We start from the raw sequence: 25,621 nt of genomic DNA, 5'->3' as shown, positions 1-25,621 counted from the left end.
TTTCATGTGGCCGTGGTGGATTTTTTAGATGGGAGACACTAGTCATGGAGGGAGTGTATGGTCTAGAGCTTACGTATTACTGATTTTTACATTTTAGATTCAGCAATTAGAGTCCATAGCTGTAGGATACCCAGCCTCTGACATTATCTTGTAGCAGTACTATTTATGTTGTTGCTGTTAAGTTTGTGGTTGATAGCAGTTTAGTCTGCAAAGGTAATTCTGTTGAATGCCATCAGAAATGTTAGTGGGAAGGAGGAAGGTGATGGTCAGATGTAATATAGAGTCCCTTTGATTTACTGTTACTGTCAATCATTATACACATCTCTATTAATCCCACTTATCTGCACTAATTCACTAATTCTACATCTCTCTGTTTTACTCATTTAGGTCCTCTAAGATGTTCCAAATACCCAGAACCCTCCATATGAAGAAGTTCCTGAATTCTCCCCCCCCCTTTTACCCTTTAGTCTTTGTCCTCTTGTTTTGGCTTTCCCTACCCTGGGAAAAAGGCGATGACTATTTACCGTGTGCCGCTCGTGATTTTATAAATCTCTGTACCCATTCCCTCTGAAACCCCAGGGAGATAAGTTCCATCTATTCAACCTCTCCTTGACAATTCAAGCCTACCAGTTCCAGTACCATTCTCAGGTTTTTTTTCCCGCATCCTTTCCAGGAACAATGCGACAACCCTCCAGGAGCCTACCATTCCCCATAGAAGTCCTGTTCTGGCTTAACCTACCAAAGTGCAACACCTGGAACTTGTCAGAAGTAAATTGCATCTGCCACACCCTGCCCCATTCTCCCAGTTCATCTAGAATTCAGGGGTGGCTGACCTTTTATATTTTAATTTAGACATACAGCGCAATGACAAGCCATTTTGGCCCATATGTCCGTGCCACCCATTTAACCTACACACCTGGGTACATACTCGTGGGCCAAAATGCCCTGTCACTGGGCTCTGTTTAAATTGAAAATTTGGCCACCCCTGATCTAGATCCTATTGCAATTTTAGATGGCCCAATTTTGATATCAGATACAAACTTAATAACTGCATTGTCTTTCCAGTGCTTATTATAGATGACAAATAACAGTGGACCCAGTACCAATCACAGGCCTCCAGTTTGAATAATAACCCTCAATGAACCACCCTCTGACTCCTCCCATCAAGCTAATTCAGCAATGAACTAGTCAACTTCATCCACTTGACAGCCAGCTTCCACCCCGATCTCAAATTCACCTGGTCCATCTCCCAACAACACTCTCCTCTTCCCGGATCTTTCTGTCTCCATCTTTCTGCTAACCTGCTCTCCTCTTTCTCCCCCCCCTTCCCTTGTCTCATTCTCCCTCCCCTCCCTCAATTCACCTAGCCATCCCTCCTCCTCTTGATTGCTGTCTCCCTTCTCCACCTTTCATCTTCAGTCTTTAGGACCACACTTTTTCCCCCCCCCCACCCTCACTCTTTTGTTCGGACCCCTGCTGATCCTTGGTGAAGGGCTCTAGCTCAAAACATTGGTTACATATATTTTTACCTTTACTGTACAAAGGACACTGCTGAGTTTCTCCAGCTTTGTGTTTTCTTTTACTTGATCTTTTAGCAGCCCGATTCTCTCTCTGTTACTCTTTTGCTTTTCATAAACATAAAATCCCTTGGACTTTTCCTTAACCTGCTCTGTCAGAACCATCTCGTACCCTGCCTTGCCATTATTTATTTACCTTTGAAGTGAATTCCTAAATCATTAATACTGCATACAGGATTTGGAATTGGTTGATGACTTCCATATAACAGTTTATGGTATGGAAACAGGCCATCTCGGAAGGGATCAGGTCGAGAGGGTGAGCAAACTTGAGTTCTTTGGAGTCATTAACTCAGAGGGTCTTTCCTGGACCCAACATACTAATAGCATTGTGAAGATTGGTAAGAACAATTTCCATCAGTGTTTTTGGAGCACCACAGAGCTGTCTTCTTAGCCCTGCTCTACTCACTTTACACTGTGGCTCAGTACAACAGTAACACCATCTACAAATTTGCCAACGATGCCATGGTAGTGGGTTGTATAAAGGAAGCGGATTGGAAACTGGGCTGAATGGTGCACCAACAACAACCTTGCACTCCATATTACCAAACTAAAGAGCGGATTATTGACTTCAGGAAAGGAAAGCTTGAGGTATAAAATCCAGTGATCATTGGGGGAAATCAGAGGTGGAGAGGTTGAATAAATGTAAGTTCTTGGGAGTCACTATCTCGGAGGATCTTTCCTGGACCCAACACACCAATGGCATCGTGAAGAAAGCATGTCAGCATCTCTACTTCCTCAGAATTTGCAAAGGTTTGGTATGACATCAGAAAGCCTGGCAAATTTCTACAGAGGTGTGGTGGAAAGTGTACTGAGCAGTACTGAGCAATCTGGTATGGGCGTAAATCCCTCAAAAATGTAGTGGACGCAGCCCAGGACCTCACAGGAAAAACACTCCCCACTATTGAGTACATCTACAGAGAATGCTGTTGTCGGAGGGCAGCAGCAATTATCAAAGACTCTCACCACCCAGTACACACGCTGTTCTCGCTGCTGCCATCAGGAAAGAGGTATAGGTGCCACAGGACTTGCACCACCAGATTCAGGAACAGCTGTTACACCCACCATCATTTTCTTTTTGTTCTCTCTATTGCACAGTTTGCTTACATGCGTTATCCGTTTGTAATTCTTGTATGCTTACATGTTTTACGCTGTGTACAGTTTTCTAAATTTTGCACTAACAATTAGTGGTAATTCGGCTGCACACGCAGGAAAAAAGGAATCTCAGGGTTGTATGTGATGTCATCTAGATACTCTGACAACAAATCTGAAGAAAGCATGTCAGTGCCTCGACTTCCTCAGGAGTTTGCAGAGATTTCGTATAATATGGGAAACCCTGGTATGGGGACACCAATATCCCTGAGCATAATGCCCTCCAAAAGTAGTAGTCACAGCCCAAGATGTCACAGGCAAACCCTCCTCACCATTAAGAACATCTTCAGGGATCATCAAGCACAACCATCTAGTGCACGCTCTGTTCTCGCTGCTACCATCAGGAAAGAGGTACCAATACGTGGTGATTCTGCCTTGCCCACAGGAAAAGAATCTCAGGGTTGTATGTGATGTCATGAAAGAACTCTGACAATAAATCTTAAATAAGATCCTTTATACTGCTCAAAGGATCCCTTTGGAAATAGACGTTGTCTACACAATTTGTGCCTCTTAATTTTGAGTATTCTGTTGTGTCACCTCTCAGCCTCCTTTGCTCCAAGGAGGACTGACCCAGAATCCATCTTCCTTCACAGTAAACTCAAATGAGAAATACTTATTTAGCCTATCCAGTTTCACCCTGTAACTTCAGCCCTCCAATCCAGATTACATCCATGTGAATTTTTTCTGCATTGTTTATTTACTTACATCTTGTGTGTTGTGTGGTGACCAGAAACACACAGAATTCTCCAAGTGTGGCTTATCTAATGTTTTGTGCAACTCTTGACATTATGTCCTAACTCTTGTACTTCGTTCAATGTCATGCTTGACTTCACACACATTCCTCCCCACTTGATCTACCTGTGTTGTCACTCTCAAGGATCTACACACTTCTCTCCCTGGATCTCTTGAATAACACTCCCCATTTCACTGTTATACATGGTCAATGTTTGGCCTTGGTTTAACTTGCTAAAAATGCATCACTTTGCACGTCTTATCTCCCATGCCCTTATCCGCTTTCCAAGTTTATTCAAATTTCAATTGATTTCCCTGCAAAAGGTAGCCCAGGATATCACAGGCAAAACTTTCTCTACTATCAAGAACATCTACAGAGAACGCAGCCATCGGAGGCCTGCAGCCATCATCAAGGATCCGCACCACCCAGCACACGCTCTGATCTCGCTGAGGAAAGAGGTTCCACATGATTTGCACCATCGGATTCTTTAACAACAAACTCAATCAGGGACTCATTTAAGGACCCTTGCTTGTGCACTTTATTGATTTTAAAAAATTCTCTATTGCACAGTCTATTTGTTTACAGTTCTTTATTTCCTTATACTGTGCACAGTCTTTTTGTATGACCAATATAAGATAATTGTGCCTTGCCCACAAGAGAAGAATCTGAGTTGTATGTGCTGTCATGTATGTTCTCTGTCATAAATCTGAAATCAATGTTATAAAGACAGTACAATATTACATGATTTGTTTTCATCTGCCAAAAGGCCGACAGATTCGCCGTCGGCAGAAATTGCCTGAAGCCCCTTGTAAAGTCAGAGAAAGAGAAGTGAAAGAGAGACCCCTCAGCGATATCGTGTGTCCATGGATTTGCCTCCAGTGCTCCTGCAGTCCTTGCAGCTGCGCAGAGTCCAGTCCGAACCATCAGCCCGAACTCCAGATGGAACCTTTGACGTGATTAGGAATTCTTCAGTGTCCTTGGCACCTCTCGCATTTGAATTCCAATACCTGGTACCCCTTTGAGTCAGGCTCCAGCAGTCCGCAGCCCGGTGTGAATCCCTCGACCGCAGTTGTCAGCAGCATAGCTTCCTTGCTTCAACCTGCTACCAGCCCGTCACCTATGCGTTTTTCAGCCTCAACCCCTCACTGATCTGCCAGCATGGTCACTATCCCATGGGTTGTCTCCTCTTCTTCTCCCTCTGTAACAGATCTGTGGTAATATTAACATAGGAACATAGGAAGTAGGAACAGGAGTAGGCCAAAAATGGCCCATCGAGCCTGCTCCGCCATTCAATACGATCATGGCTGATCTAATTTATGACCTAACTCCACCGACCTGCCTTCTCCCCATATCCCCTAATTCCTCTATCATGTAGAAATTTATCTAACCGAATTTTAAATATGTTTAATGAGGCAGCCTCAACCACTTCCCTGGATAGAAAATTCCAAACATTCACTACTCTCTGGGAAAAACTATTTTTCCTCATCTCTGTCCTAAATCTACTCCCCCGAATCTTGAGACTGTGTCCTCTCGTTTTAGTTTCCCCGTCCAGTTCAAAAAACCTTCCTACATCTATCCTATCCATACCCTTCATAATCCTATATGTTTCGATAAGATCTCCTCTCATTGTTTTGAACTCAAGCGAATACAATCCTAGATGATTTAATCTTTCATCATAAGTCAACCCCTTCATCCCAGGGATCAACCTAGTAAACCTCCTCTGGACCGTCTCCAAAGCCAGTATATCCTTCCTCAAATATGGAGACCAGAACTGGACACAGTACTCCAGGTGCGGTCTCACCAGTACCTTATACAGTTGCAACATTACCTCCCTACTCCTGAACTCAATTCCTCTAGCGATGAAGGCCAACATTCCATTTGCCTTCTTAATAACCTGCTGCACCTGCAACCTAACTTTTTGCGATTCATGCACAAGCCCTCCCAAGTCCCTCTGCACAACAGCATGCTGTAGTTTTTCACCCTTTAAATAATATTCAGCTCTTTTATTTTTCTTGCCAAAGTGGATAAGTTTAATGTTAAAATTATATTTTATGTACATATGGTTTAATAAATTAGTTTTGGGTGGTCACAGGGGCACAAAGACAACACATTAGCATTTAAAACACACATAGTTCTTTGAGACTGAAGACAGAAGCCAGTTTGAAAGACAGAATGGCTGCTTCTGAAGTTGGATTTAAAGGATAAAATTATTTATGATGGTTTTTGAGAGGCTGAAAACAATAGGTGTTATTTCAGAAGCATCCGTGTAAACACACAGCCATTTTGGGCAGACAGGCCAGAACCAGGAGGGAAGCATTCAACAAAGATTCTGTAAGTAGACAGAAATGCTTTTGGCACATCAGTGTCAAAAGACTTTATGAACTTCAAAGACAGAAACGATATTGCATATCATGTGACTTGAGAGATTTGGCAAAAATATAGTATTGAAATGCGAGATAAAGAAGTCAGTTTAAGGAAACTTAGCATTCTGTTAAGATGCAGAACTGACCAGCCACCATGCTCCTAACAAAAGGGGAAAACTTCTAACAAAAGGAGAACACAGAATAAGTAGATTTCAAAAAAGGCCTATTGAAGAAAAAAGGACAGTCTCATCTTTTGGAAAACAGAATTCAAAGTCTTCATTCAAGAGAAGAAAAAAAATTGACCTCCTGGAAGGACAGGTACAGGACATCACTGATTATCTGATATTTATCAGAACTTTAAAAAATATTTTAGATAAATAAGGATATCCGAAACAAATCCGAAATCCTCATTTTGAAATTTTATCTGAAATCTTTTCAGAGCTGAACTGACCAGGAACATCGTACTGCCGGCGGCATCGGAGATCTCAAGCTTCCGGGCAGGAACAGGGCCTTGGGCTCCTGAGCAGGAATAGGAACCTTGGTGGAGAGGGGCAGCGGCAGCCAGCATATTTTTTTTTGTGAGAATTAATCATTATTTTAATGCTTAAAAAGCCTTCCCTTGTTATTTGTTGTTGCTACTAGGCTGTGTTTAAAAAATGACTAGTTCTCCGACAAAACGTTTAGCCGAAATTGGCCCGGTCCCGATCATTTTGGATAATTAGAATTGTATGGTGTTATTCATTTGACCTCCTGGAATGACAAGAAATTTATCATCCTTTTCACAGGAGATACATGTGTGGCACAGATATTCACTTCTTTTTGAAAAATATATCTCAAGGACAATGCATCAAAAGAATTATGAGTTTAAAGGGGCCTGAAGATATGATGTTTAAAAGCGCTTTATAATTATTTCTGAACTGGAAATTTAAGACCTTCAAGGAGGACTAAAATGGACATTTCAGAGTGGGACTTTTTTTTTAACACACACACACACACACACACACACACACACACACACACATATTAACATTTGGATATAGTGAGGTTAAGTTTAGAGCTAAGTAAGAAATGTTATTAATATTTTGAATTTATCATTGTCTGGTGAATTTTCCATTGCTGTTCCTTTGTTAGTGTTAACAAAGACCATTTAGTCCCAAACAAAATTGAAAGGTTTGTTAGTTCATAACATCTCTCAAATGGGGGTGGGGGGGGGGGTTGGTCTGATTTTCTGGCGCCTTGTGTCAATTCCCTGCTCCCAGTCTATAACCCCTTGGGGCTGCTGTTGATCACAGGGACAGCCATTTTGGGTGTAAACACCGCTGTTGCAGTGTTTTAAAATAAAAGCACCATCTGCTCCATTAACAGGCCGTTTAAAGCCAGTACAGAACCGACGGCAGTCAGACTGGGTGGTTGGACCCCGAAGGGGCACTGTGACTCCGCTTCCCGTTCTCTGTAGGTCTGCAGCAGCACCCCCAGTTTTTAGTTTCATAATCCCGTTGTAACTTTAGACAATCTTCATGGTCTGTCATACCACCAATTTTGGTGTCACCTGCAAGCTTGCTAATTGTGTCATGTTTTTTGCATCCTAATTATTTATAGAACAAACATCAGGGGACACTGGACCAATTTCTGCAAACACCGCTGGCCACAGTTTCCAATCTGGAAAAACAACTTTGCGCTTCAACCCAAGCAGAAAGCCAACTTTGAAATCAATTGGCAAGTTCACCCTGGATCCCATTTGTTCCAACATTCCAGACCTAACATCAGGAAACTTGTCATGGCCCATGCATACATTATTGACTATGTTGCCTTCGACTTTGTTTCCTCTCCTTGTCTTAACCCTGCTTTTTTCCAATCTTCAACCATGGCTAGCAAAGTCATAAAGATCTCTGCCTCGGCAAACAGAATTTCTTTCCTTGCTTCTCATCTTCTTCTTCTTGGCTTGGCTTCGCGGACGAAGATTTATGGAGGGGGTAAATGTCCACGTCAGCTGCAGGCTCGTTTGTGGCTGACAAGTCCAATGCTGGACAGGCTCTCATAACATCATAGGATACACCCAGATTGGTGCCAGGGGTATCCCCCTTCAGGACCTCCAACCCCACCTCTTTTGTTATATTAGCATGCTGCAGATTTATTACTTCTCTCCACTGAACCTGACTCCATGTCCTTCTTCAGAGTAAATACAGATGAGGTGTTCCCAAGACCCCTCCCATTTCCCAAGGCTCCACACATTGATGACCATGATAATCCTTAAAGGGACATACTTTCTCTCTAGTTACTTGTTTGCTCTTAATATATTTGGTGGCTTCTCCGTTCTCAGATCTGCCAGGGCAATTTCTTGGTCTCTTTTTGCCTTCTTAATTTCTTGAATCAGTGTAGTCCTACACCTCTTATTTAGAGATTCATTTGATCCCATCTGAGAGCACCTGTCCTGCCTTTTTTTAATTCAAATCAGATCCCACAGTATTCTTTGTCATCTAATCTTCTCTCTTCTTGTCCTTTGCACTTCAGGGCCAGCATTTTCCAGCAATCTTCCTATCTCACTTTTAAAAGCCTTCTATTTGCCAGACATCCCTTTACCTGCAAGCAGTCTCTCCCAACCAACTTTTGGGACTTTCTGTCTGATGCCACTGAAATTAGCCTTCCCACAATTTAGACATTTAACATGAAGATCAGACCAATTGTATTCCATGATAATCTTAAAAAGATGTATATAATTATATCCACTTACCCAGGCCAATTTTTTATTGGGCCATCTATATATTGCTTGAGGAAACTCTCCTAGCTATGCCTTAGAAATTCTGGCCCATCTAATCTTTTAATACCAAGGCAGTCCCAGTCAATATTAGGGAAGTTAAAATCAACTTCTATTACATCTCTATTAGTTTTTTTTAAAACCTTATTTAAGATTTTATAACATGAATAACATATAGGATTACATTAAAAAAAATTAAGAATAAAATAAAATTACAATACAGTATCAGTAATCTAAATAAACTATACACTCCCCAATAATTATTACACATTAATAACCCAACTCAAATTAGTCCAACCCCCCCTTTCCCCCCCAAAATAAAGAGTGAAGAATTAATAAAGTTAATATGTGAGAAAAAAACCCACTTACAAAAAACAAAAACATAATGATTAAAATACTAACAAAAAGAAAAGTAATTAATACTAAGATATTAGACTTAAAAAACATATTTAAATCAAACTTAAATGCATATATTTAACAAACGGAGTTAAGATGAAACATATATTTAACTCAAACTTAATATAAAAAATTAGTAAAGTTAGTAACATTATCTATCAAAAATTCTTAAACAATAATCAATTCTTAAAAAAAATTGTAACATGAAAAAAAAGATGAAAAAAAACTTTCTCTATAGAGATAAACCTTCACCAAATATCAACTAACTTCACATCTATCATCATATTAGTCACATAAACCATCTTAAAACAAAATTCAAACCTCATTAAGCATTGTACAATTCAATTTTAGTACTCTTCCACCATTTTTCCCTTTTACTCTTGAATAGTTATCCAATAAAAGCTCCAATACCACATTTAAATATCCCCAATCATTACGTTAAAATTCAGATATCCAAATAATAAAAACACATCTACAACAAAATCTATATCTTCAACAAATGGAGCATAAACCACAAACAAAATTTAAGCCTCATTAAGAATTGTACAATTCAATTTATAACTTTCACCATTATTCCCTTTGTTCTATAACTAAAATAGCAAAATAATATACACCAGAATTACCACTCCTTTCACCTTAAAGTTAAAGAAAAAATATAAAAAAAACTTATCCATCCCATTCACATTTAAATTTCAGATATTCCTTATCTACTGAATAAACTTTACAAAAAAAACCACATCAATTTTTAGTTTTTTAAACAATCAAATACTTTCTTATGCTTTTTTTTTATATTTAAACAAAAAAAAACCCCTTCACTCTTTAATAATACAAAAAAAAGGGGAAAAAAACGGGTAGGAGGTTAAAAATACCCCCTCCCGTCTAAACCGCGCAATGCGGTAACTCCCAAAAAAAAATGGGTGTGAGATAACTCACACGTAGCAGATGACTTTCAGGAAATAGTGCCTATCCAGTTCTCTCCCCCAACTCTCACTTCATCTTAAACTAACATCATCATTATTTAATATCCTTTTTTTTAAAAAAAACATTAGAAAAAAAAAGGACAACTCTTCTTTTAATCAGCTCCAACTGCCGAGTCACCATTATAACCATTCCTTCTTGGAGCACGGCTCTTTTCTTCCATCTCTTGTCTCCTTAGAGATCGCGGCGGACTATGTCTCTGTTGAAACTGAGTAATTGGCAACTCTTGAGCAAATGCTATAGCTTCCTTTGGAGAATCAAAGAACTTTGGTTGGTAACCATCTTGAAAAACCTTCAAAACAGCTGGATATCTAAAGGTTGCCTTGTAACCTTTCTTCCACAACAACTCTTTAGCACGATTGAATTCCCGTCGTTGGAACATAACTTCTTGACTCAAATCCGCATAGAAGAAAACTCGATTATTTTGAATCATCAAGGGTGATTTTCTCTGTTGTGCATTTCTAATAGCCACTCGTAAAATTATTTCTCTGTCGTAATAATTCAAGCAACGAACCAAAACAGGTCTTGAACTTTGACCTGAAATAGATCTTCTACGCAAGGTTCTGTGAGCACGTTCCAGTATTATACCTTCCGGGAAATGTTCTTGACCCAGCACCTGCGGAATCCATTCAGTAAAAAATTTTCCTGGGTCTGGTCCCTTCATACCTTCCGGCAAACCAATAATCTTTATATTGTTCCGTCTGGATTGGTTTTCCAAATAATCAATCTTTTTCACCAAATTTTTATTTTGAGTTTGTAAGTCTTCGACCATTTTGGTCACATCAAAAACTTGATCCCGTATTTCGTCTATATCTCTTCACACGAATTAAATTTATCTCTCACTTCAAGCTTAAAAGCTCCAAACTCAGCCATCTGTTGAGAATGTATTTTCACCAGAGTATTAAACCTAGTACCAAGTTCAGTCATAATCTTGGATAATCCCTGCATTGTATAAGATAATTTAGATTCAAGATTCACAAAAATCTTTTCAGTTGGAAGAGATTTTGGCTCAACAGATTCCTGCTTCTTCTGCATAACCAAAGGATCTTCTGTTCCTTCCTTCATTCTGGTTGCCTTCCTTGTAGTATGACTGCGTGTGGAAACCCCAGCCACAGCCTCTACAGCAACTGGAGGACGCTGGCCGGGGATATCCCCAGTCCATAATGTATTAAGTTCTCCCAGTACATCAAGTTGTATAGGTTCTTTTATCTCAAGAGATGCAGTTTGCAGCGCCACCTCTACAGTTGACAAATGCCTTTGAGTAACTCTTTGTTCTAAAGGCTGTTTGGCGCCCTCTTTAGGGGGCTCTACCGATGTAACATAGAGCTCTACATCCGAACACTGTACCTCTCTCCTGGGATCCATTTCACGCTGAGTCCCCGTGTCTTTCCTGTAGGTAGGCTCCAAAACTTGAACTTTTGGAAAATGTAGTTTTTTGATGATATGTTATCGTTTTTTTTTGCTCTTTTCCACCAATTGTACCATCATAAGTTAAATTAACAGCACTGAAATTATCTAAACTTTTAAAGAATTTTAACGGGCATTTCTAGACAAAACAATAAGATAGAGTCAGGAGAGGACTGGAAGGCACGTCTGGTCCTTACACCATCTTGCCACGCCCCCCTCCACATTTCTATTAGTTTGACATCAATCTGTAAAACTCTAAATTATATACTCTAATTCCTGCTGGATTATGATCCAAAACATTCTTCCAATGACACATCAAGCCTGGCCATATTCCCTATGAAGAGGTCCGGCACTGCCTGCTTTCTAAAGGCCAGCATCTTTAAGATCAAAAACAGTTTCTTTTCCATGGCCATCAGGCTCTTGAACCTTTCCTTATTGCACTAATCATAAATTGCTCCAATACCCCAGAAAGGTCAGTCTGCACAATTGTAATGCCACTTTGCTTTCATACACTATGGTAACAAAATAGCAGATAGTGTAGAGAAGTGTATGATCTTGTCTTCTTTGGCTTGGCTTCGCGGACGAAGATTTATGGAGGGGTAAATGTCCACGTCATCTGCAGGCTGATCTTGTAGTTTAGTTGAAATAATAAAGGCATAAGAGTTAAATAAGAAGGTCTGCAGATGTTGTGATTGTAGAACACAAAAATGCTGTACAAACTCAGTAACTCATGCAGTGTTCTTTATGTAGTGAAGATAAAGACACTGAATCAACATTTTGGGCCTGTGCCTTTCAACAAGGTATGAGGAAAAAGTAGACAGGCACCTGAATAAATGGTAGAAGGAGGCTAACAAGCAAGAAGTCACGTGAATATGGGTGGGTGGACATGAACAAAAAGCTGAATGGAGAGGGAAGGAGATAGATGGGAAGAGAGGGAAGAGTACAGGGAGATGGGGCAGAGTGATAGGGTAGATAGAGATACAGAGGAGGGGCCTAACAGAAACACCTAGCAGGCGCAGTTTGTTTCCGGTTGGTGTTCAAGCCATCCCAGAGAAGTTGCTGTTAAAGCCATCTATTGGAGAGTGCAGATGGAATATTAGGTGGTCCTCCTTCAGTTTGTGGGTGGCCCGAGTTTGGCATCATGAGGCCATGGAGGGCGGTTTTGAAATGATTGGCCTCTGGGAGGTCCCTGCTATCATCAAGCTGGCCATCAGCATAGGAGTACCCCAGTTGCTTAGTCCCCTACTCTACTTCCTGTACGCTCATGAAACATAGCCAAAATTCCTGGGTGTCAACATCTCCGAGGATCTGTCCTGGAGCCTCCATGTTGATGCAATCACAAAGAAGGCTCACCAGCGCCTAATCTTTGCGAGAGTCAGAGGTGGTTTGGTATGTCACTCGTAAACTTCTACAGGTGTACAGTGGAGAGCATTCTGGCTGGTTGCATCACTGCCTGGTATTGGAGGCGCCAACTCTCAGGACAAGAATAAACTCCAGAGGGTTGTTAACTCAGCCTGAGACATCACAGTCACCAGATTTCACCCCATCGAAGACATCTACATGAGGCGGTGTCTTAAAAAAGCAGCTTCTATCCTCAAAGACCCCCCACCACCCAGTCCATGCCCTCTTCACTCTGCTACCATCGGGATAAAGGTACAGGAGCCTAAAGGTGAGCACTCAGCGCCACAAAGACAGCTTCTACCCCGCTGCCATCAGATTCCTGAATAATCAGAGAACCAAAGACACGGCCTCCCTTTTCGTGCACTGTTATTTTATATAAGTAATATTGTAAGATGGTTATAACATGAATGTTTGCACTAAGATGCTGCCGAAAACACCGAATTTCATGACTTGTTCAAGACAATAAATTCTGATTCTGATCTGCAAATTAGCTGATGACTCCACCACCGTTGTTGGGTGAATAGCTGGAAATGCTGAGTCAGAATGCAGAATGGAGATCAAGAATCTGATTGGGTGGTGCCAGCACAATAATCTTACTCTCAACATCACAAGACTGAGTAGATAAATGTGGATTTTAGGAAAGAGAGGTCGAGGGGTGATGCACTGTCTGATGGGGCAGAGGGTTAGAACCGTCAAGTTCCCAGGAGTCCATATTTTGGAAGACCTCTCCTGATGTCAGCAGATTGAGGCAACCATGAAGAAGCTTCTACTTTCAAAGAAGTCTGAGGAAAGTTGACTTCATCAAATTCTCTATCAAACTTCTGTAGAAATATAATGACTGATTGCATTACACCCTGGCTTGGGAATTCGACTGCCAAGGAATGCAAAAGTCTCCTGAAGGTAACAAGTATAACCTGGACCATCCCAGGCTCTAACCTTCTGTCCACTAAATGCATCGAAGTGAGATGTTGCCTGAAGAAGGCTGCCAACATCATAAAGGATTTTCATCTCCCTGGTTACAACCTCTTCTCACTGCTGTTAAACAAGAACATCTGCAGATGCTGGGGTCGAGTGCAATACACGGATTTGCTCCTCCCCTTCTCCTCCCTCCCTCCTCTCCTCTCTGACCCACCCTTTTATTCAGGCATCTGCCTGTTTTTTATCTGATGAAGGGCCCAGGGCTGAAATGTTGGCTGCACGTTACTTCCTACTGATGCAATATGACTTCTGAGTTTCTGCAGCAAATTTAAGCATTCACTCTTCTCACTGCTACCTTCGGGCAGAAGGTACAGAAGCCTGGTTCAAGAGCGGTTTCTTTCCAACAGCTGGAAGAATTTTAAACCGCTCCTTGTTAAACTGATCAGGCACTGCTGTGCCACCACAAAAGGACAGTGTGTGCCATTACCTTTTTTTTGGGTGAATATTTATTATCCATCTATTTTTTGTATTTATTGTCTCTTTTTAATTCAATTCAGCATACTCTTGTAAATTGCTTTTTTGTTGTATTTGTAGTTTTTTTTTTACACAGTACATGTTCAGCTGCAGCGAATAAGAATTTTGGTGCATCTGTACATTGTACAATGTATATGATAGTAAACTCATTATCATGACAAAACAATTTGAAAATTGAAAAGCATTGAAGATTGTTCAATTATACACTGAATAAAACCCGGTCCTTTATCTATCTACAGTTTCTCCTTGTGAAGCTATTCCTTTATGACTTAATTTGTGACCTCTCCAAAAACACATTTTGTTGCTCTCAAAGACTTTGTCAGTGCCTTCCTGATCCACACTATTGGACTCTGCCCTCTAGTGGTGTAAGTATAATTAAGTCACCAAATGTGAAAGATGTTTCAGATTTCAATCTAATGTTTACGATTTTCCAGCATAATGGGAAAAAAGTGCGAGAAGGAAAATCTAACACCAAATCTCCAATTATTGATCTGTAAATGTTCAAAAATAGAATCTTTTACGATCTACATGTTTTTGAGTCAAAACAATCAGTGAAAGACCTTGCACACAAGTTAATGTTCTTTCAAACTTTGCATTCATAGTAACAAATTACAATCTGAAACACAGATACTATTGTTACATAAACTATATCCTAAGAGCATGTTATTCAAGATAAACTAACACTGACAAAAATCTCCATCCTTCAATCCTGTGAGTAAAGTGGTTTAAAGCCAGCAAAAGGAAATAAACTGTCTGTTCCTTCTCTGAACTCCTGTAGCTATTGATAAGACTTTAGTTTATAGGGAACCAAGCAACAACTGTGGCACCAAAACTATGTTCAAGCAAAGCCTTTGGAAATGTCTGCAAAGTTGCTGAAGAAGAACCCATTCAAAGTGTTGATGTTCAAACTTTTTCCCAGCAAAGCAACACCCATTCCTAATTGCCCTTGAGAACATGGTGGTGAGATGCCTTCTTGAATTTCTATAGTCCTGTATTTCTTAGTCCTTCTAAATACCATTCCAACCCCATTTTTAAGTTCACGAATGACACCACAGTCATCGGCTGACTATCAAATAATGATGAGGCAGAATGTCAGGAGATTGAGAGTCTCATGGCATGACGTCAAGATAACAACTTCACTCGACATTAGTAAGGCAAAGGTGCTGATCATTGACTTCTGGAGCAGGGGTTGAACCCACACCCCTGTGCACATCAATGGCACTTAAGTGGAGATAATGGATAGCTTCAAGTTCTTGGGACCTGGGCCACAGTATTGATGTGATGGTCAAGAAAGCACACCAATGTTCAGAGAAGGAACAGACAGTTTATTTCCTTTTGCTCATAGCTTGTCTTTAAACCACTTTACTCACAGGATTGAAGGATGGAGATTTTGACACGTCTTCCAGGTCAGTCAACAATTTTGACAGGTGCACCGATGAAAACACAAGCTGGATACACAACAGCATGGTATGGAAACTGCTCTGCCCAAGACTGGAAGAAGCTGCAGAAAGTAGTTAGTGTATCTCAGACCACCACACCAACCTCCCTCCCCTCCATCTACCCAGAAAAAGGGAGTCCAAGGACTGAAGGACACATTCTCTTGTCTCTCCTCCCTTTGGGGAGAAGGTTCAGGAATGGGAAATCGTGCAACAAAAGACTTCTCTGCAGCCATGATACTAATGAATGAACCTCACAACAGTGTTCTTGTTCTGCACTTGCTATGTCCAAATAGATCATTTCAATGTAACACTATACTCCATTATTGTGTTTGTAGCCAACTGACACACACACTCAGTGTGGCATGTTAAGCTCCCTCCTTTATTAGAGCTGGAAAGGCTTCAAGTTCCTGCTGTTTTTTGGCTGTGACTGAGTCACCCATATGAATAACAATATTGGGTGGAAATATTCATGCATATGAATGCCCTTCTTCCCCAGCCTGTTTCTGCTGAGTGAGCTGGGCAGCTTGACCAATGCCAATTTAGGGCTGTTGCTCTGATGCAGCCCCAGCTTCTACCCCCACTAGTTCGTTGTGCTGGGAGTCGCTTTAGCAATCTATGTCCGTGCCGGCCCGACCTCCGCAATTGCAGGCCGCCACATGTTCTTACTTTCCTTTGTGGCAATCTCTACAAAGTTCTGGTGAGACCACACTTAGAATATTGTGTTCAGTTCTGATCACCTCATTATAGAAAGTATGTGGAGAGGGTTCAGAGGAGATTTACCAGGATGTTTCCTGGATTGAAAAATAAGTCTTATAAGGAAAGGTTAGCAGAGCTGGGGCTTTTCTCTTTGGAGCCAAGAAGGATGAGAAGAGACTTAATAGAATTCGACAAAATTCTGAGAAGCATAGATAAGCAAGCACCCTTCCCCCCCCCCCCCCCCCCCCCCCAGGACTGGAGTAGCACACAGAGGACAAAGTGAATGGAGGAAGACATCAGGGGTAAACATTAAGCTGCTAGTTATGCCCTTATCTCAGCCATGTTTCAACAATAACTATAATATCCCAGTCACCTGAGCCAATTCATGCCCTGAGTTTATCTGTCTTTTTTAATAGGTCCCGTCAACTAAAGCTGCTCTCTTTGACTGCAGCATTTGCACTTTGCATTGCCCCATCGCTGCTTTGGATTCCACCAATCTAATTTGAGCCATCTCGAGTAGCACTAACACTTTGCGAGGTTTAATTCTGTTTGGGCACATGGAGTCTATGGCAGGGACTGAAGGACTGTCAATGTGCAAAGAGGCCTTGGCCCATAGCTCCTTGAAAGGGGCAACACAGGTAAATAAAGTCATTTAGTACACTTGACTTCATTAACCAAGGCGGTGAGTCTAGGAGTTGGGTCATTGTGTTGCATTGGTTAAACTGTATTTGAAGTATCGTGCGCACCTCTGGTCACCACAGTATAGGGAGGATGTGGTAGCAATGGAGAGAGTATAGAAGAGAATTTACAGGAAAATACATAAATGTGAGAAATTCAGCAAGTCAGACAGAAACTATATGAAGTAAGGGCAACCAACATTTCAGGCCTGCACCCTTTGTGGGATATAGGAAACAACAGGCAGATGCCTGAATGAAAAGTTTGGGGGATGACTGGAGGGAGGAAGGGGAAGAAGCACAGGCTATCAGGTAAGAGGTAATAGGTGGATACAAGTCGGAGAGTAGAAGAGTACAAAGCTGAGGTGAAGAGAAAGGGGAGCTCTCTGAGAGGAGAAGGAAGGGGGTGGGAGCTCTCTGAGAGGAGAAGGAAGTGAAGGGGGTGGGAGCTCTCTGATAGGAGAAGGAAGGGGGTGGGGAGCTCTCTGATAGGAGAAGGAAGGGGGTGGGGAGCTCTCTGATAGGAGAAGGAAGGGGGTGGGGAGCTCTCTGATAGGAGAAGGAAGGGGGTGGGGAGCTCTCTGAGAGGAGAAGGAAGTGAAGGGGTGGGAGCTCTCTGATAGGAGAAGGAAGGGGGTGGGGAGCTCTCTGATAGGAGAAGGAAGGGGGTGGGGAGCTCTCTGATAGGAGAAGAAGGGGGTGGGGAGCTCTCTGAGAGGAGAAGGAAGTGAAGGGGGTGGGAGCTCTCTGATAGGAGAAGGAAGGGGGTGGGGAGCTCTCTGATAGGAGAAGGAAGGGGGTGGGGAGCTCTCTGATAGGAGAAGGAAGGGGGTGGGGAGCTCTCTGAGAGGAGAAGGAAGTGAAGGGGGTGGGAGCTCTCTGATAGGAGAAGGAAGGGGGTGGGGAGCTCTCTGATAGGAGAAGGAAGGGGGTGGGGAGCTCTCTGAGAGGAGAAGGAAGGGGGTGGGGAGCTCTCTGAGAGGAGAAGGAAGTGAAGGGGGTGGGAGCTCTCTGATAGGAGAAGGAAGGGGGTGGGGAGCTCTCTGATAGGAGAAGGAAGGGGGTGGGGAGCTCTCTGAGAGGAGAAGGAAGTGAAGGGGGTGGGAGCTCTCTGATAGGAGAAGGAAGGGGGTGGGGAGCTCTCTGATAGGAGAAGGAAGGGGGTGGGGAGCTCTCTGATAGGAGAAGGAAGGGGGTGGGGAGCTCTCTGAGAGGAGAAGGAAGTGAAGGGGGTGGGAGCTCTCTGATAGGAGAAAGAAGTGAAGGGGTGGGGAGCTCTCTGATAGGAGAAGGAAGGGGGTGGGGAGCTTTCTGATAGGAGAAGGAAGGGGGTGGGGAGCTCTCTGAGAGGAGAAGGAAGTGAAGGGGGTGGGAGCTCTCTGATAGGAGAAAGAAGTGAAGGGGTGGGGAGCTCTCTGAGAGGAGAAGGAAGTGAAGGGGGTGGGAGCTCTCTGATAGGAGAAGGAAGGGGGTGGGGAGCTCTCTGATAGGAGAAAGAAGTGAAGGGGTGGGGAGCTCTCTGATAGGAGAAGGAAGGGGGTGGGGAGCTCTCTGATAGGAGAAGGAAGTGAAGGGGTGGGGAGCTCTCTGATAGGAGAAGGAAGGGGGTGGGGAGCTTTCTGATAGGAGAAGGAAGGGGGTGGGGAGCTCTCTGAGAGGAGAAGGAAGTGAAGGGGGTGGGAGCTCTCTGATAGGAGAAAGAAGTGAAGGGGTGGGGAGCTCTCTGAGAGGAGAAGGAAGTGAAGGGGGTGGGAGCTCTCTGATAGGAGAAGGAAGGGGGTGGGGAGCTCTCTGATAGGAGAAAGAAGTGAAGGGGTGGGGAGCTCTCTGATAGGAGAAGGAAGGGGGTGGGGAGCTCTCTGATAGGAGAAGGAAGTGAAGGGGTGGGGAGCTCTCTGATAGGAGAAGGAAGGGGGTGGGGAGCTCTCTGATAGGAGAAAGAAGTGAAGGGGTGGGGAGCTCTCTGATAGGAGAAGGAAGGGGGTGGGGAGCTCTCTGATAGGAGAAGGAAGTGAAGGGGTGGGGAGCTCTCTGATAGGAGAAGGAAGTGAAGGGGGTGGGGAGCTCTCTGATAGGAGAAGGAAGTGAGGGGGATGGGGAGCTGGAGAAAAGGGGACAGAGTGATAAAGGAAAGAGAGAGAAGATGAAGAATTAGATCATGAAAGTTCACCAGATGCTCAAATAAATTAGAAAGAACAATATAGTCCTAAAACATCCTTCTATTATTCCAAGCCATCATGGATATTCATGTTAAGTGGAAAATATTGAATGTGTATTAAATAGGATGCAAATAAAAATGGGCCAATAAGCTAATGTTCCTAATAAATCTTTTTTAAATCTTTATTTACAAGTTTTCCATACATATAATAATATGAGTATAAAATATGACAATCAAATATTTTTAATATCCAATCTATTACATGATATAAACCCCAACCCCCCACTAAACTAACCCCAAAAGAAAAAGAAAAAGAGAAGGAGAAAGAGAAAAGAGAAGTGAAATAATAAGGAAAGTAAGAGAAACTGGAATAGAAATCTGGTTGCCACAAGTTCTCCCTTACCACATGGAGTTAATCATTTATAACATAATATTTCAAGGAGTTTTAACAAAGTTCAAGGTTCAAACTTCCCTCAATTCTTAAGTATGGGTGCCAAATTTTCAAAAATACATCATATTTATTTCTCAAAATATGTGATCTTCTCCAAAGGAACACAACTATGCATTCTGTTTCAATGTTCCATACCCAAATGGGTATCTGATTTCCAAGTCACTGCTATATATTTTCTTGCTACTGCTAAAGCAATCTTTAAAAATTGTTTTTGATGTGTAGATGGTTTCAGTTTTGGTCTTGTCCCCTCAATATAACCTAATAAAAATAACATTGGAGTTTGTGGAAATTTAATTCCCATAACCAGTTCTAAATAAAACACCAAATTTGACTTTAAGGGTCTCACTTTGAAGCAAGACCAAGTAAAATGTAGAAACATACCCACCTCCTGACCACATCTAAAACACTTACCAGATAAATCTGATTTCAGTTTATTTATCTTTTGCAGAATGAGATATAACTGATGTAAAAAATTGTATTGAACTAAACTATATCTAACATTTATAGTATTTATCATACTGTCCTGACACAACTCTGACAAATTTACTTCAACAATATTAACATTTAAATCTGTCTCCCAACGTTATTTGGACTTATGTATCCCCTGTTTAATAATTCCCTTCTGCAAAAAGTATACATAGATGAAATAAATTTCTTAATATATCTACTGTGTATCAATATTTCTACATCTTGGTAATGACAATTGTACCCAGTTTATCTCTCAAACAAGCCTGTAATTGATATTATTGTGTATCCCATATTTATTTTTTAATTGATCAAATATCATTAAACTTCCTCCTACATATATTATAGAGCAGCACAATTAAGATACCTATCAGATTTTTATCAAACAAGGGAAAAACCAGATTGGACCAGATTAGAGCGAGATAAAATAGGGGAGAAGGTACCTGAACATATACTATATAAGTGGGAAGAAAATCTGGTGCAACATGGGAATTCACCAGTACTGCATCATCTGCTCAACATTTGGAAGAAGATTCACGTAGAAAGGAAAAAACAAATTATAAACTACCAAAATTAATATTGACGCAAAATCAAATAATCCCCTTCACAATAGATAACCTTTCCTTTAGAGAATGAGAGAGAAAAGGGATCAAAAGAATAGAAAATTGTTTTTCGAGAAATAAATTATTATCTTTTGAACAAATGAAAGACAAATATAATAGAACTCACGATACAATGTTTGCATACCACCAACTGAAAACCTACTTGAAGGACAAATTGGGAAGCAGGCTGAGGTTACCAGAAGGAAGCAGTTTTGAATATGTGATTACAGACACAATGATAATTAAAAGATTTATAACAAACATGTACATCAAACTGCAAGAGAAAGAGAATGAGGAAATAAGTTGTAAACCCAAACAAAAGTGGGAACAAGATCTAAACGTAAAGATGAAGAATGAAACATGGGAAAAGCTATGCTCCGGAACTATAAGAAATACAATAAACACGAGGTTACGCATGATACAATATAATTGGTTACACAGGCTATACACCACGCCCCAAAAGTTTAATAAATGGGACCCAACAGTATCAGATAGGTGTTTTCGCTGTAAGGAGGAAACGGGAACAACAGTACATGCAATTTGGGCATGTGAGAAAGTGGAAAAGTTTTGGGAAGATCTAAATTAGTGTAATGGAAGATTATAACCTGTTTTTTTAAACTTGCAGCTCTGGGTTCTGCAGGGCTGAGAACCTGCTTGTGTTTTAGAATCAGCAGACATAAGCTAAATTCCACCAAGGGGCCAGAGATGCTGTTATCTGATGAAAGGACATCTGTGTACCAAGAACATTTAATCTTCCTGCTTGTTTTGGTCACAGACTGTCAGAGGCCTAGCCTTGATGCAAAATAAACCATTGTATTCAAAGTGATAAGCTGGAAATTATGTTATTCGTTAGAAGCCTAGCATGCTAGCTTGCTTCCTTATCTTTCTTGCTGCGCTGGGAATAGGTGCTTGGGTAAGCAGTTTTTGGGTAATATAAGCCATGGTCCCGCTGCTGAAGTTTGAGACTCTCCGAGAGGTGGCAACATCTCTCAGCAAGAAGAACTTCTGGAGTCCAGCCAACGTCCCGGTCAGGGAAGGTGGAGAAGCTGCTACCGGCACTCTGACAACCTACTACAAGTGTGCAGTCGTTGCCTTGCTTCGGCAGTTGGGACCAGTCCAAGCGTTGATAAGTATAGTTGGGAAGGGCTTGCATATTGTAGTGTGAAATCAGCTTTTGAATTTGTAATAAACATTTGTATAAACTGAACTGCTCTCGCTGTGTGTGTCTATTTTCTTTCGGTAGCTCAAACACTGTGACCAATCTAAAACTAACAAAATGAGAGGCATAAGTTCACCCAAGACAATTGGCGCTGTGAGCAGGATTGGTCTCAAGATGTTTCGCCGAAAGAAAGAGGTGAGCCCTGAGCAGTTCTTGATTCTTGGATGGACTTCCAAAGACGATGGGTTTGGCATGTTGGCCAATACCCTGTCTTTGTTGGGACCACCCATTAGTTGGGATGAGAAGTTAGACCCATCAAGTGCACCTCTGGGAGCGCAGGTTGCCACTCTCCTTCGAGAAAGAAAATTTCCTGATAAAAAGGGGACGCTGACAGATGGTTTTTGATTGCTGGCCACAGCCTTACGCCACTCCGTTCAGCGTGAAACAGAATCAGTTCAAAGAGAAGTAGAATCTCAGCGCAAGAGAAAGCAATTAGAGGAGGAGCTAGAAGCCATGCGACAAGGCTGTTCCATGATGACTGAGATTGTTCGCACCAGTCAGGACCGAGCCAAAGAATGGGAAGATAAGCATGTCCAAACGATCTGCCGTAATATTAAACTCCGGCAGCAGCTCTGTGCAGGTAAGGAAAGGCAAGGAGTAGAACCCGATCGATATCGTATTCGTGCCATGATAAGGAATGATGACGATCCTGATGTAATTGAGGATTGGGAGGGGAATATCTGGAATGATGACCATGGTAATAATGCAGATACTCCCCAGCATGTGTCTAACATACTACCCTCTCCATCTGCTGTTCACGCCCGCCCCATAAGGCAGCAGACTTCCCAAACAGACAGAAGGAGGGATAATGTAAGGGTAGAGATGGAAGGGATAGATACCCCGGTCTCCCAAGTGGACCCAGGGGAAAATACCCAAACCCCTGCTTATGCTCTATGGCCTACTTCCTCTATGGGATGGCCTCGACCTCCTTCCCTAGACTGGGTGGAGGGCTCTATGGGCCAAAGTGGGAGCAGAGGTCAAAAGCAGTCAATAATACGTGACTTCTCTATAAAAGAGCTGGCTGCCATTGGAGATCGATTTAGGCAAAAGGCAGGAGAAACTCTGGCAGCCTGGCTCCTGCGTGCCTGTGAATAAGGAGGGGGTAATGTATTTTTAACCCCTGAGGGTCACGGGCAATTAGGCTGTGACAAATGGTGGGAGAGTGTACATAACCCTGAGGGAGACGAGTGAAGGTATACTGGCGCCCCTTCCAAGTAAAGGCGAACTGATCCTGTGAGTCCTCAGCTATAAGAATACTGAAGAAGGCGTTAGCGAGATCAATGACAGCATACCATGTTCCTGAGTTCCCAGTAGCAATGTTTTCAATAAGGGTGACGATGTCCGGAACTGGTGAAGCAAATGGTGGGGCATGTTTGTTCAAAAAACGATAATCAACTGGATAATTCTCCAGGAGCCATCTGGCTTCTGGTCTGGCCAAACTGGGCTATTAAAGGGCGACGTTGCGGGCCTCACTACCACTTCCCCTTGCAAAGCATCGATGGTAGCAGTAATCTCTTCTTGTCCTCCAGGAAGGCGATATTGTGGAATGCACACTGGTTTCATGGGGGGTGGCACCATCACAGGATCCCACTTAGCCTGACCCACTACTAGTTTTTTTGTAATAGTCCAAATTCCAAATGCAAATCCCCCTTGGCTAGTATTAAGGGCCGTACCGGCCAACATATTAATACCCAGGATACACTCGTCAGTAGCAGCCACCAGGGCATGTAACCAGACAGGGGAAGGGCTATCACCCACTGTGGCACGGACTTTTATTTCCTTTGCCAGGGTGACCGCTCCTCCCAACCCCTCTATTCGAAAGGTCGGTCCAGTCCAGAGGTCAGGGTTACCCGGAATCACCGAGTGCTCCGCACCGGTATCGACCAAGGCCAAATATTGGCGGTCATTACCCCCACCCCAGTGGATTGTTAACGGTATGTAGGGCCGTGGGTCCCCGAGTATCCGCTGTATCTCAATAGTGTAGACACGGGAGCCCTGCCCACACCTTCATGCTTTAGTAGGGTTCGGGGGCTTCCAGGCCCACATTCCACTATTATCCATAAGAGCCTTGTTAACCATTTGTTGAACCTCATCACGGGTAACTGGAGCAGGAGAAGCCTGCTTGATAGAAGCAGCAGGGGGAGCAGAGGGCACAGCTGGGCCAGGAGGACTCAGCAGGTGGGGATAATGTTCCCCTGCCTTCCTCTTATAAAGGGCATAAAGGACCGCAGTAGGTTTCCCATCAATATCACTTTTAGGTACGCCTAACTTTAACAAGGTTAGAAAAAGGTCCTTTCTTGTCGGTCCGTTATTAGCAGCAGGCCCTCTCTTTTCATCCTGCTTGTCTGATTTAACCTGGCTGTACGTGAGTGGATTTTACCTCCCAATTCTAATTCTCGAAGTCCAGATAAGGCATGCACCGCCTCAGACACAGGGTGCCCAATTAGTGGACTAGTTACGGACAGAACCAATCCCCATACAGTGGGTTGGGCGGAACGAACCAATCGGGTATTCGTTCCGGCCATGAATATCTCTTCATCAGGGCTCCCCCTATGTACCCACAGCCTCAAACGCCCCGCATACAAGGCAGAGGCCAGGGCCTGCTGACGAATTACTGCTATGCCCTCCTCTGGGGTTCTCCAATTGTTCTGCAAATGTAAATCCCAATCTACTGGTGATGAGTATACTCGCTTCAGGGCAACCCCTAGAGTAGTAAGTAAGTAATCCATCTCTCTCCCTCTACCCCACAGCTCAGCAGTGATTCCGGGTAACCCTGACCTCTGGACTGGTCCGACCTTTAGAATAGAGGGGTTGGGAGGAGCGGTCACCCTGGCAAAGGAAATAAAAGTCCGTGCCACAGTGGGTGATTGCCCTTCCCCTATCTGGTTACATGCCCTGGTGGCTGCTACTGATGAGTGTATCCTGGGTATTAATATGTTGGCCGATACGGCCCTTAATACTAGCCAAGGGGGATTTGCATTTGGAATTTGGACTATTACAAAAAAACTAGTAGTGGGTCAGGCTAAGTGGGATCCTGTGATGGCGCCACCCCCCATGAAACCAGTGTGCATTCCACAATATCGCCTCCTTGGAGGGCAAGAAGAGATTACTGCCACCATCGATGCTTTGCAAGGGGAAGTGGTAGTGAGGCCCACAACGTCACCCTTTAATAGCCCAGTTTGGCCAGTCCAGAAGCCGGATGGCTCCTGGAGAATTATCCAGTTGATTATTGTTTTTTGAACAAACATGCCCCACCACTTGCTTCACCAGTTCCGGACATTGTTACCCCTATTGAAAACATTGCTACTGGGAACTCAAGAACATGGTATGCTGTCATTGATCTCGCTAACACCTTCTTCATTATTCTTATAGCTGAGGACTCACAGGATCAGTTCGCCTTTACTTGGAAGGGGCGCCAGTATACCTTCACTCGCCTCCCTCAGGGTTATGTACACTCTCCCACCATTTGTCACAGCCTAATTGCCCGTGACCTGGAGACGGTGCCAGTATCGCCTTCCCTCTCAATTCACCATTATATCGATGATATGATGATCCAAGGGGCCACAGAAGAGATAGTACAGGAAGGTTTGGAGAGTGTCCAAGATACCCTGATGCAAAGAGGGTGGGCCATTAACCCCACCAAGGTACAGGGCCCGTCCCAGACAATTATTTTCCTTGGAATTCAGTGGCATACTGGAGGACAAGT

At 42.8% G+C, this 25,621-nt stretch overlaps 1 protein-coding gene across 9 annotated transcripts in view; it reads left to right on the top strand.

Moving 5' to 3' along the window:
- The window catches only part of ube3c (ubiquitin protein ligase E3C), a 194,879-nt gene extending 185,844 nt beyond the window's left edge, over positions 1 to 9,035 (top strand). For 5 of the 9 annotated variants that reach the window (XM_069914744.1, XM_069914737.1, XM_069914740.1 and 2 more), the window contains one exon: positions 7,422 to 9,034. In XM_069914744.1, the coding sequence (XP_069770845.1) occupies positions 7,422 to 7,705 (284 nt within the window). In that variant the 3' untranslated portion in view covers positions 7,706 to 9,034. Of the gene's footprint in view, positions 1 to 3,782; positions 4,171 to 4,225; positions 4,996 to 7,421 lie in introns of those variants that run through there. The other 4 variants (XM_069914741.1, XM_069914747.1, XM_069914742.1 and 1 more) reach the window with 3 other exon arrangements.
- Positions 9,036 to 25,621: the final 16,586 nt, after the last annotated feature.

The sequence above is a fragment of the Narcine bancroftii genome, chromosome 1 (genome assembly GCF_036971445.1).
Source record: "Narcine bancroftii isolate sNarBan1 chromosome 1, sNarBan1.hap1, whole genome shotgun sequence".
Taxonomy (NCBI): Eukaryota; Metazoa; Chordata; class Chondrichthyes; order Torpediniformes; family Narcinidae; genus Narcine; species Narcine bancroftii.
Note: the sequence above shows the minus strand (reverse complement) of the source record. Positions and strands in the feature narration are given on the sequence as shown.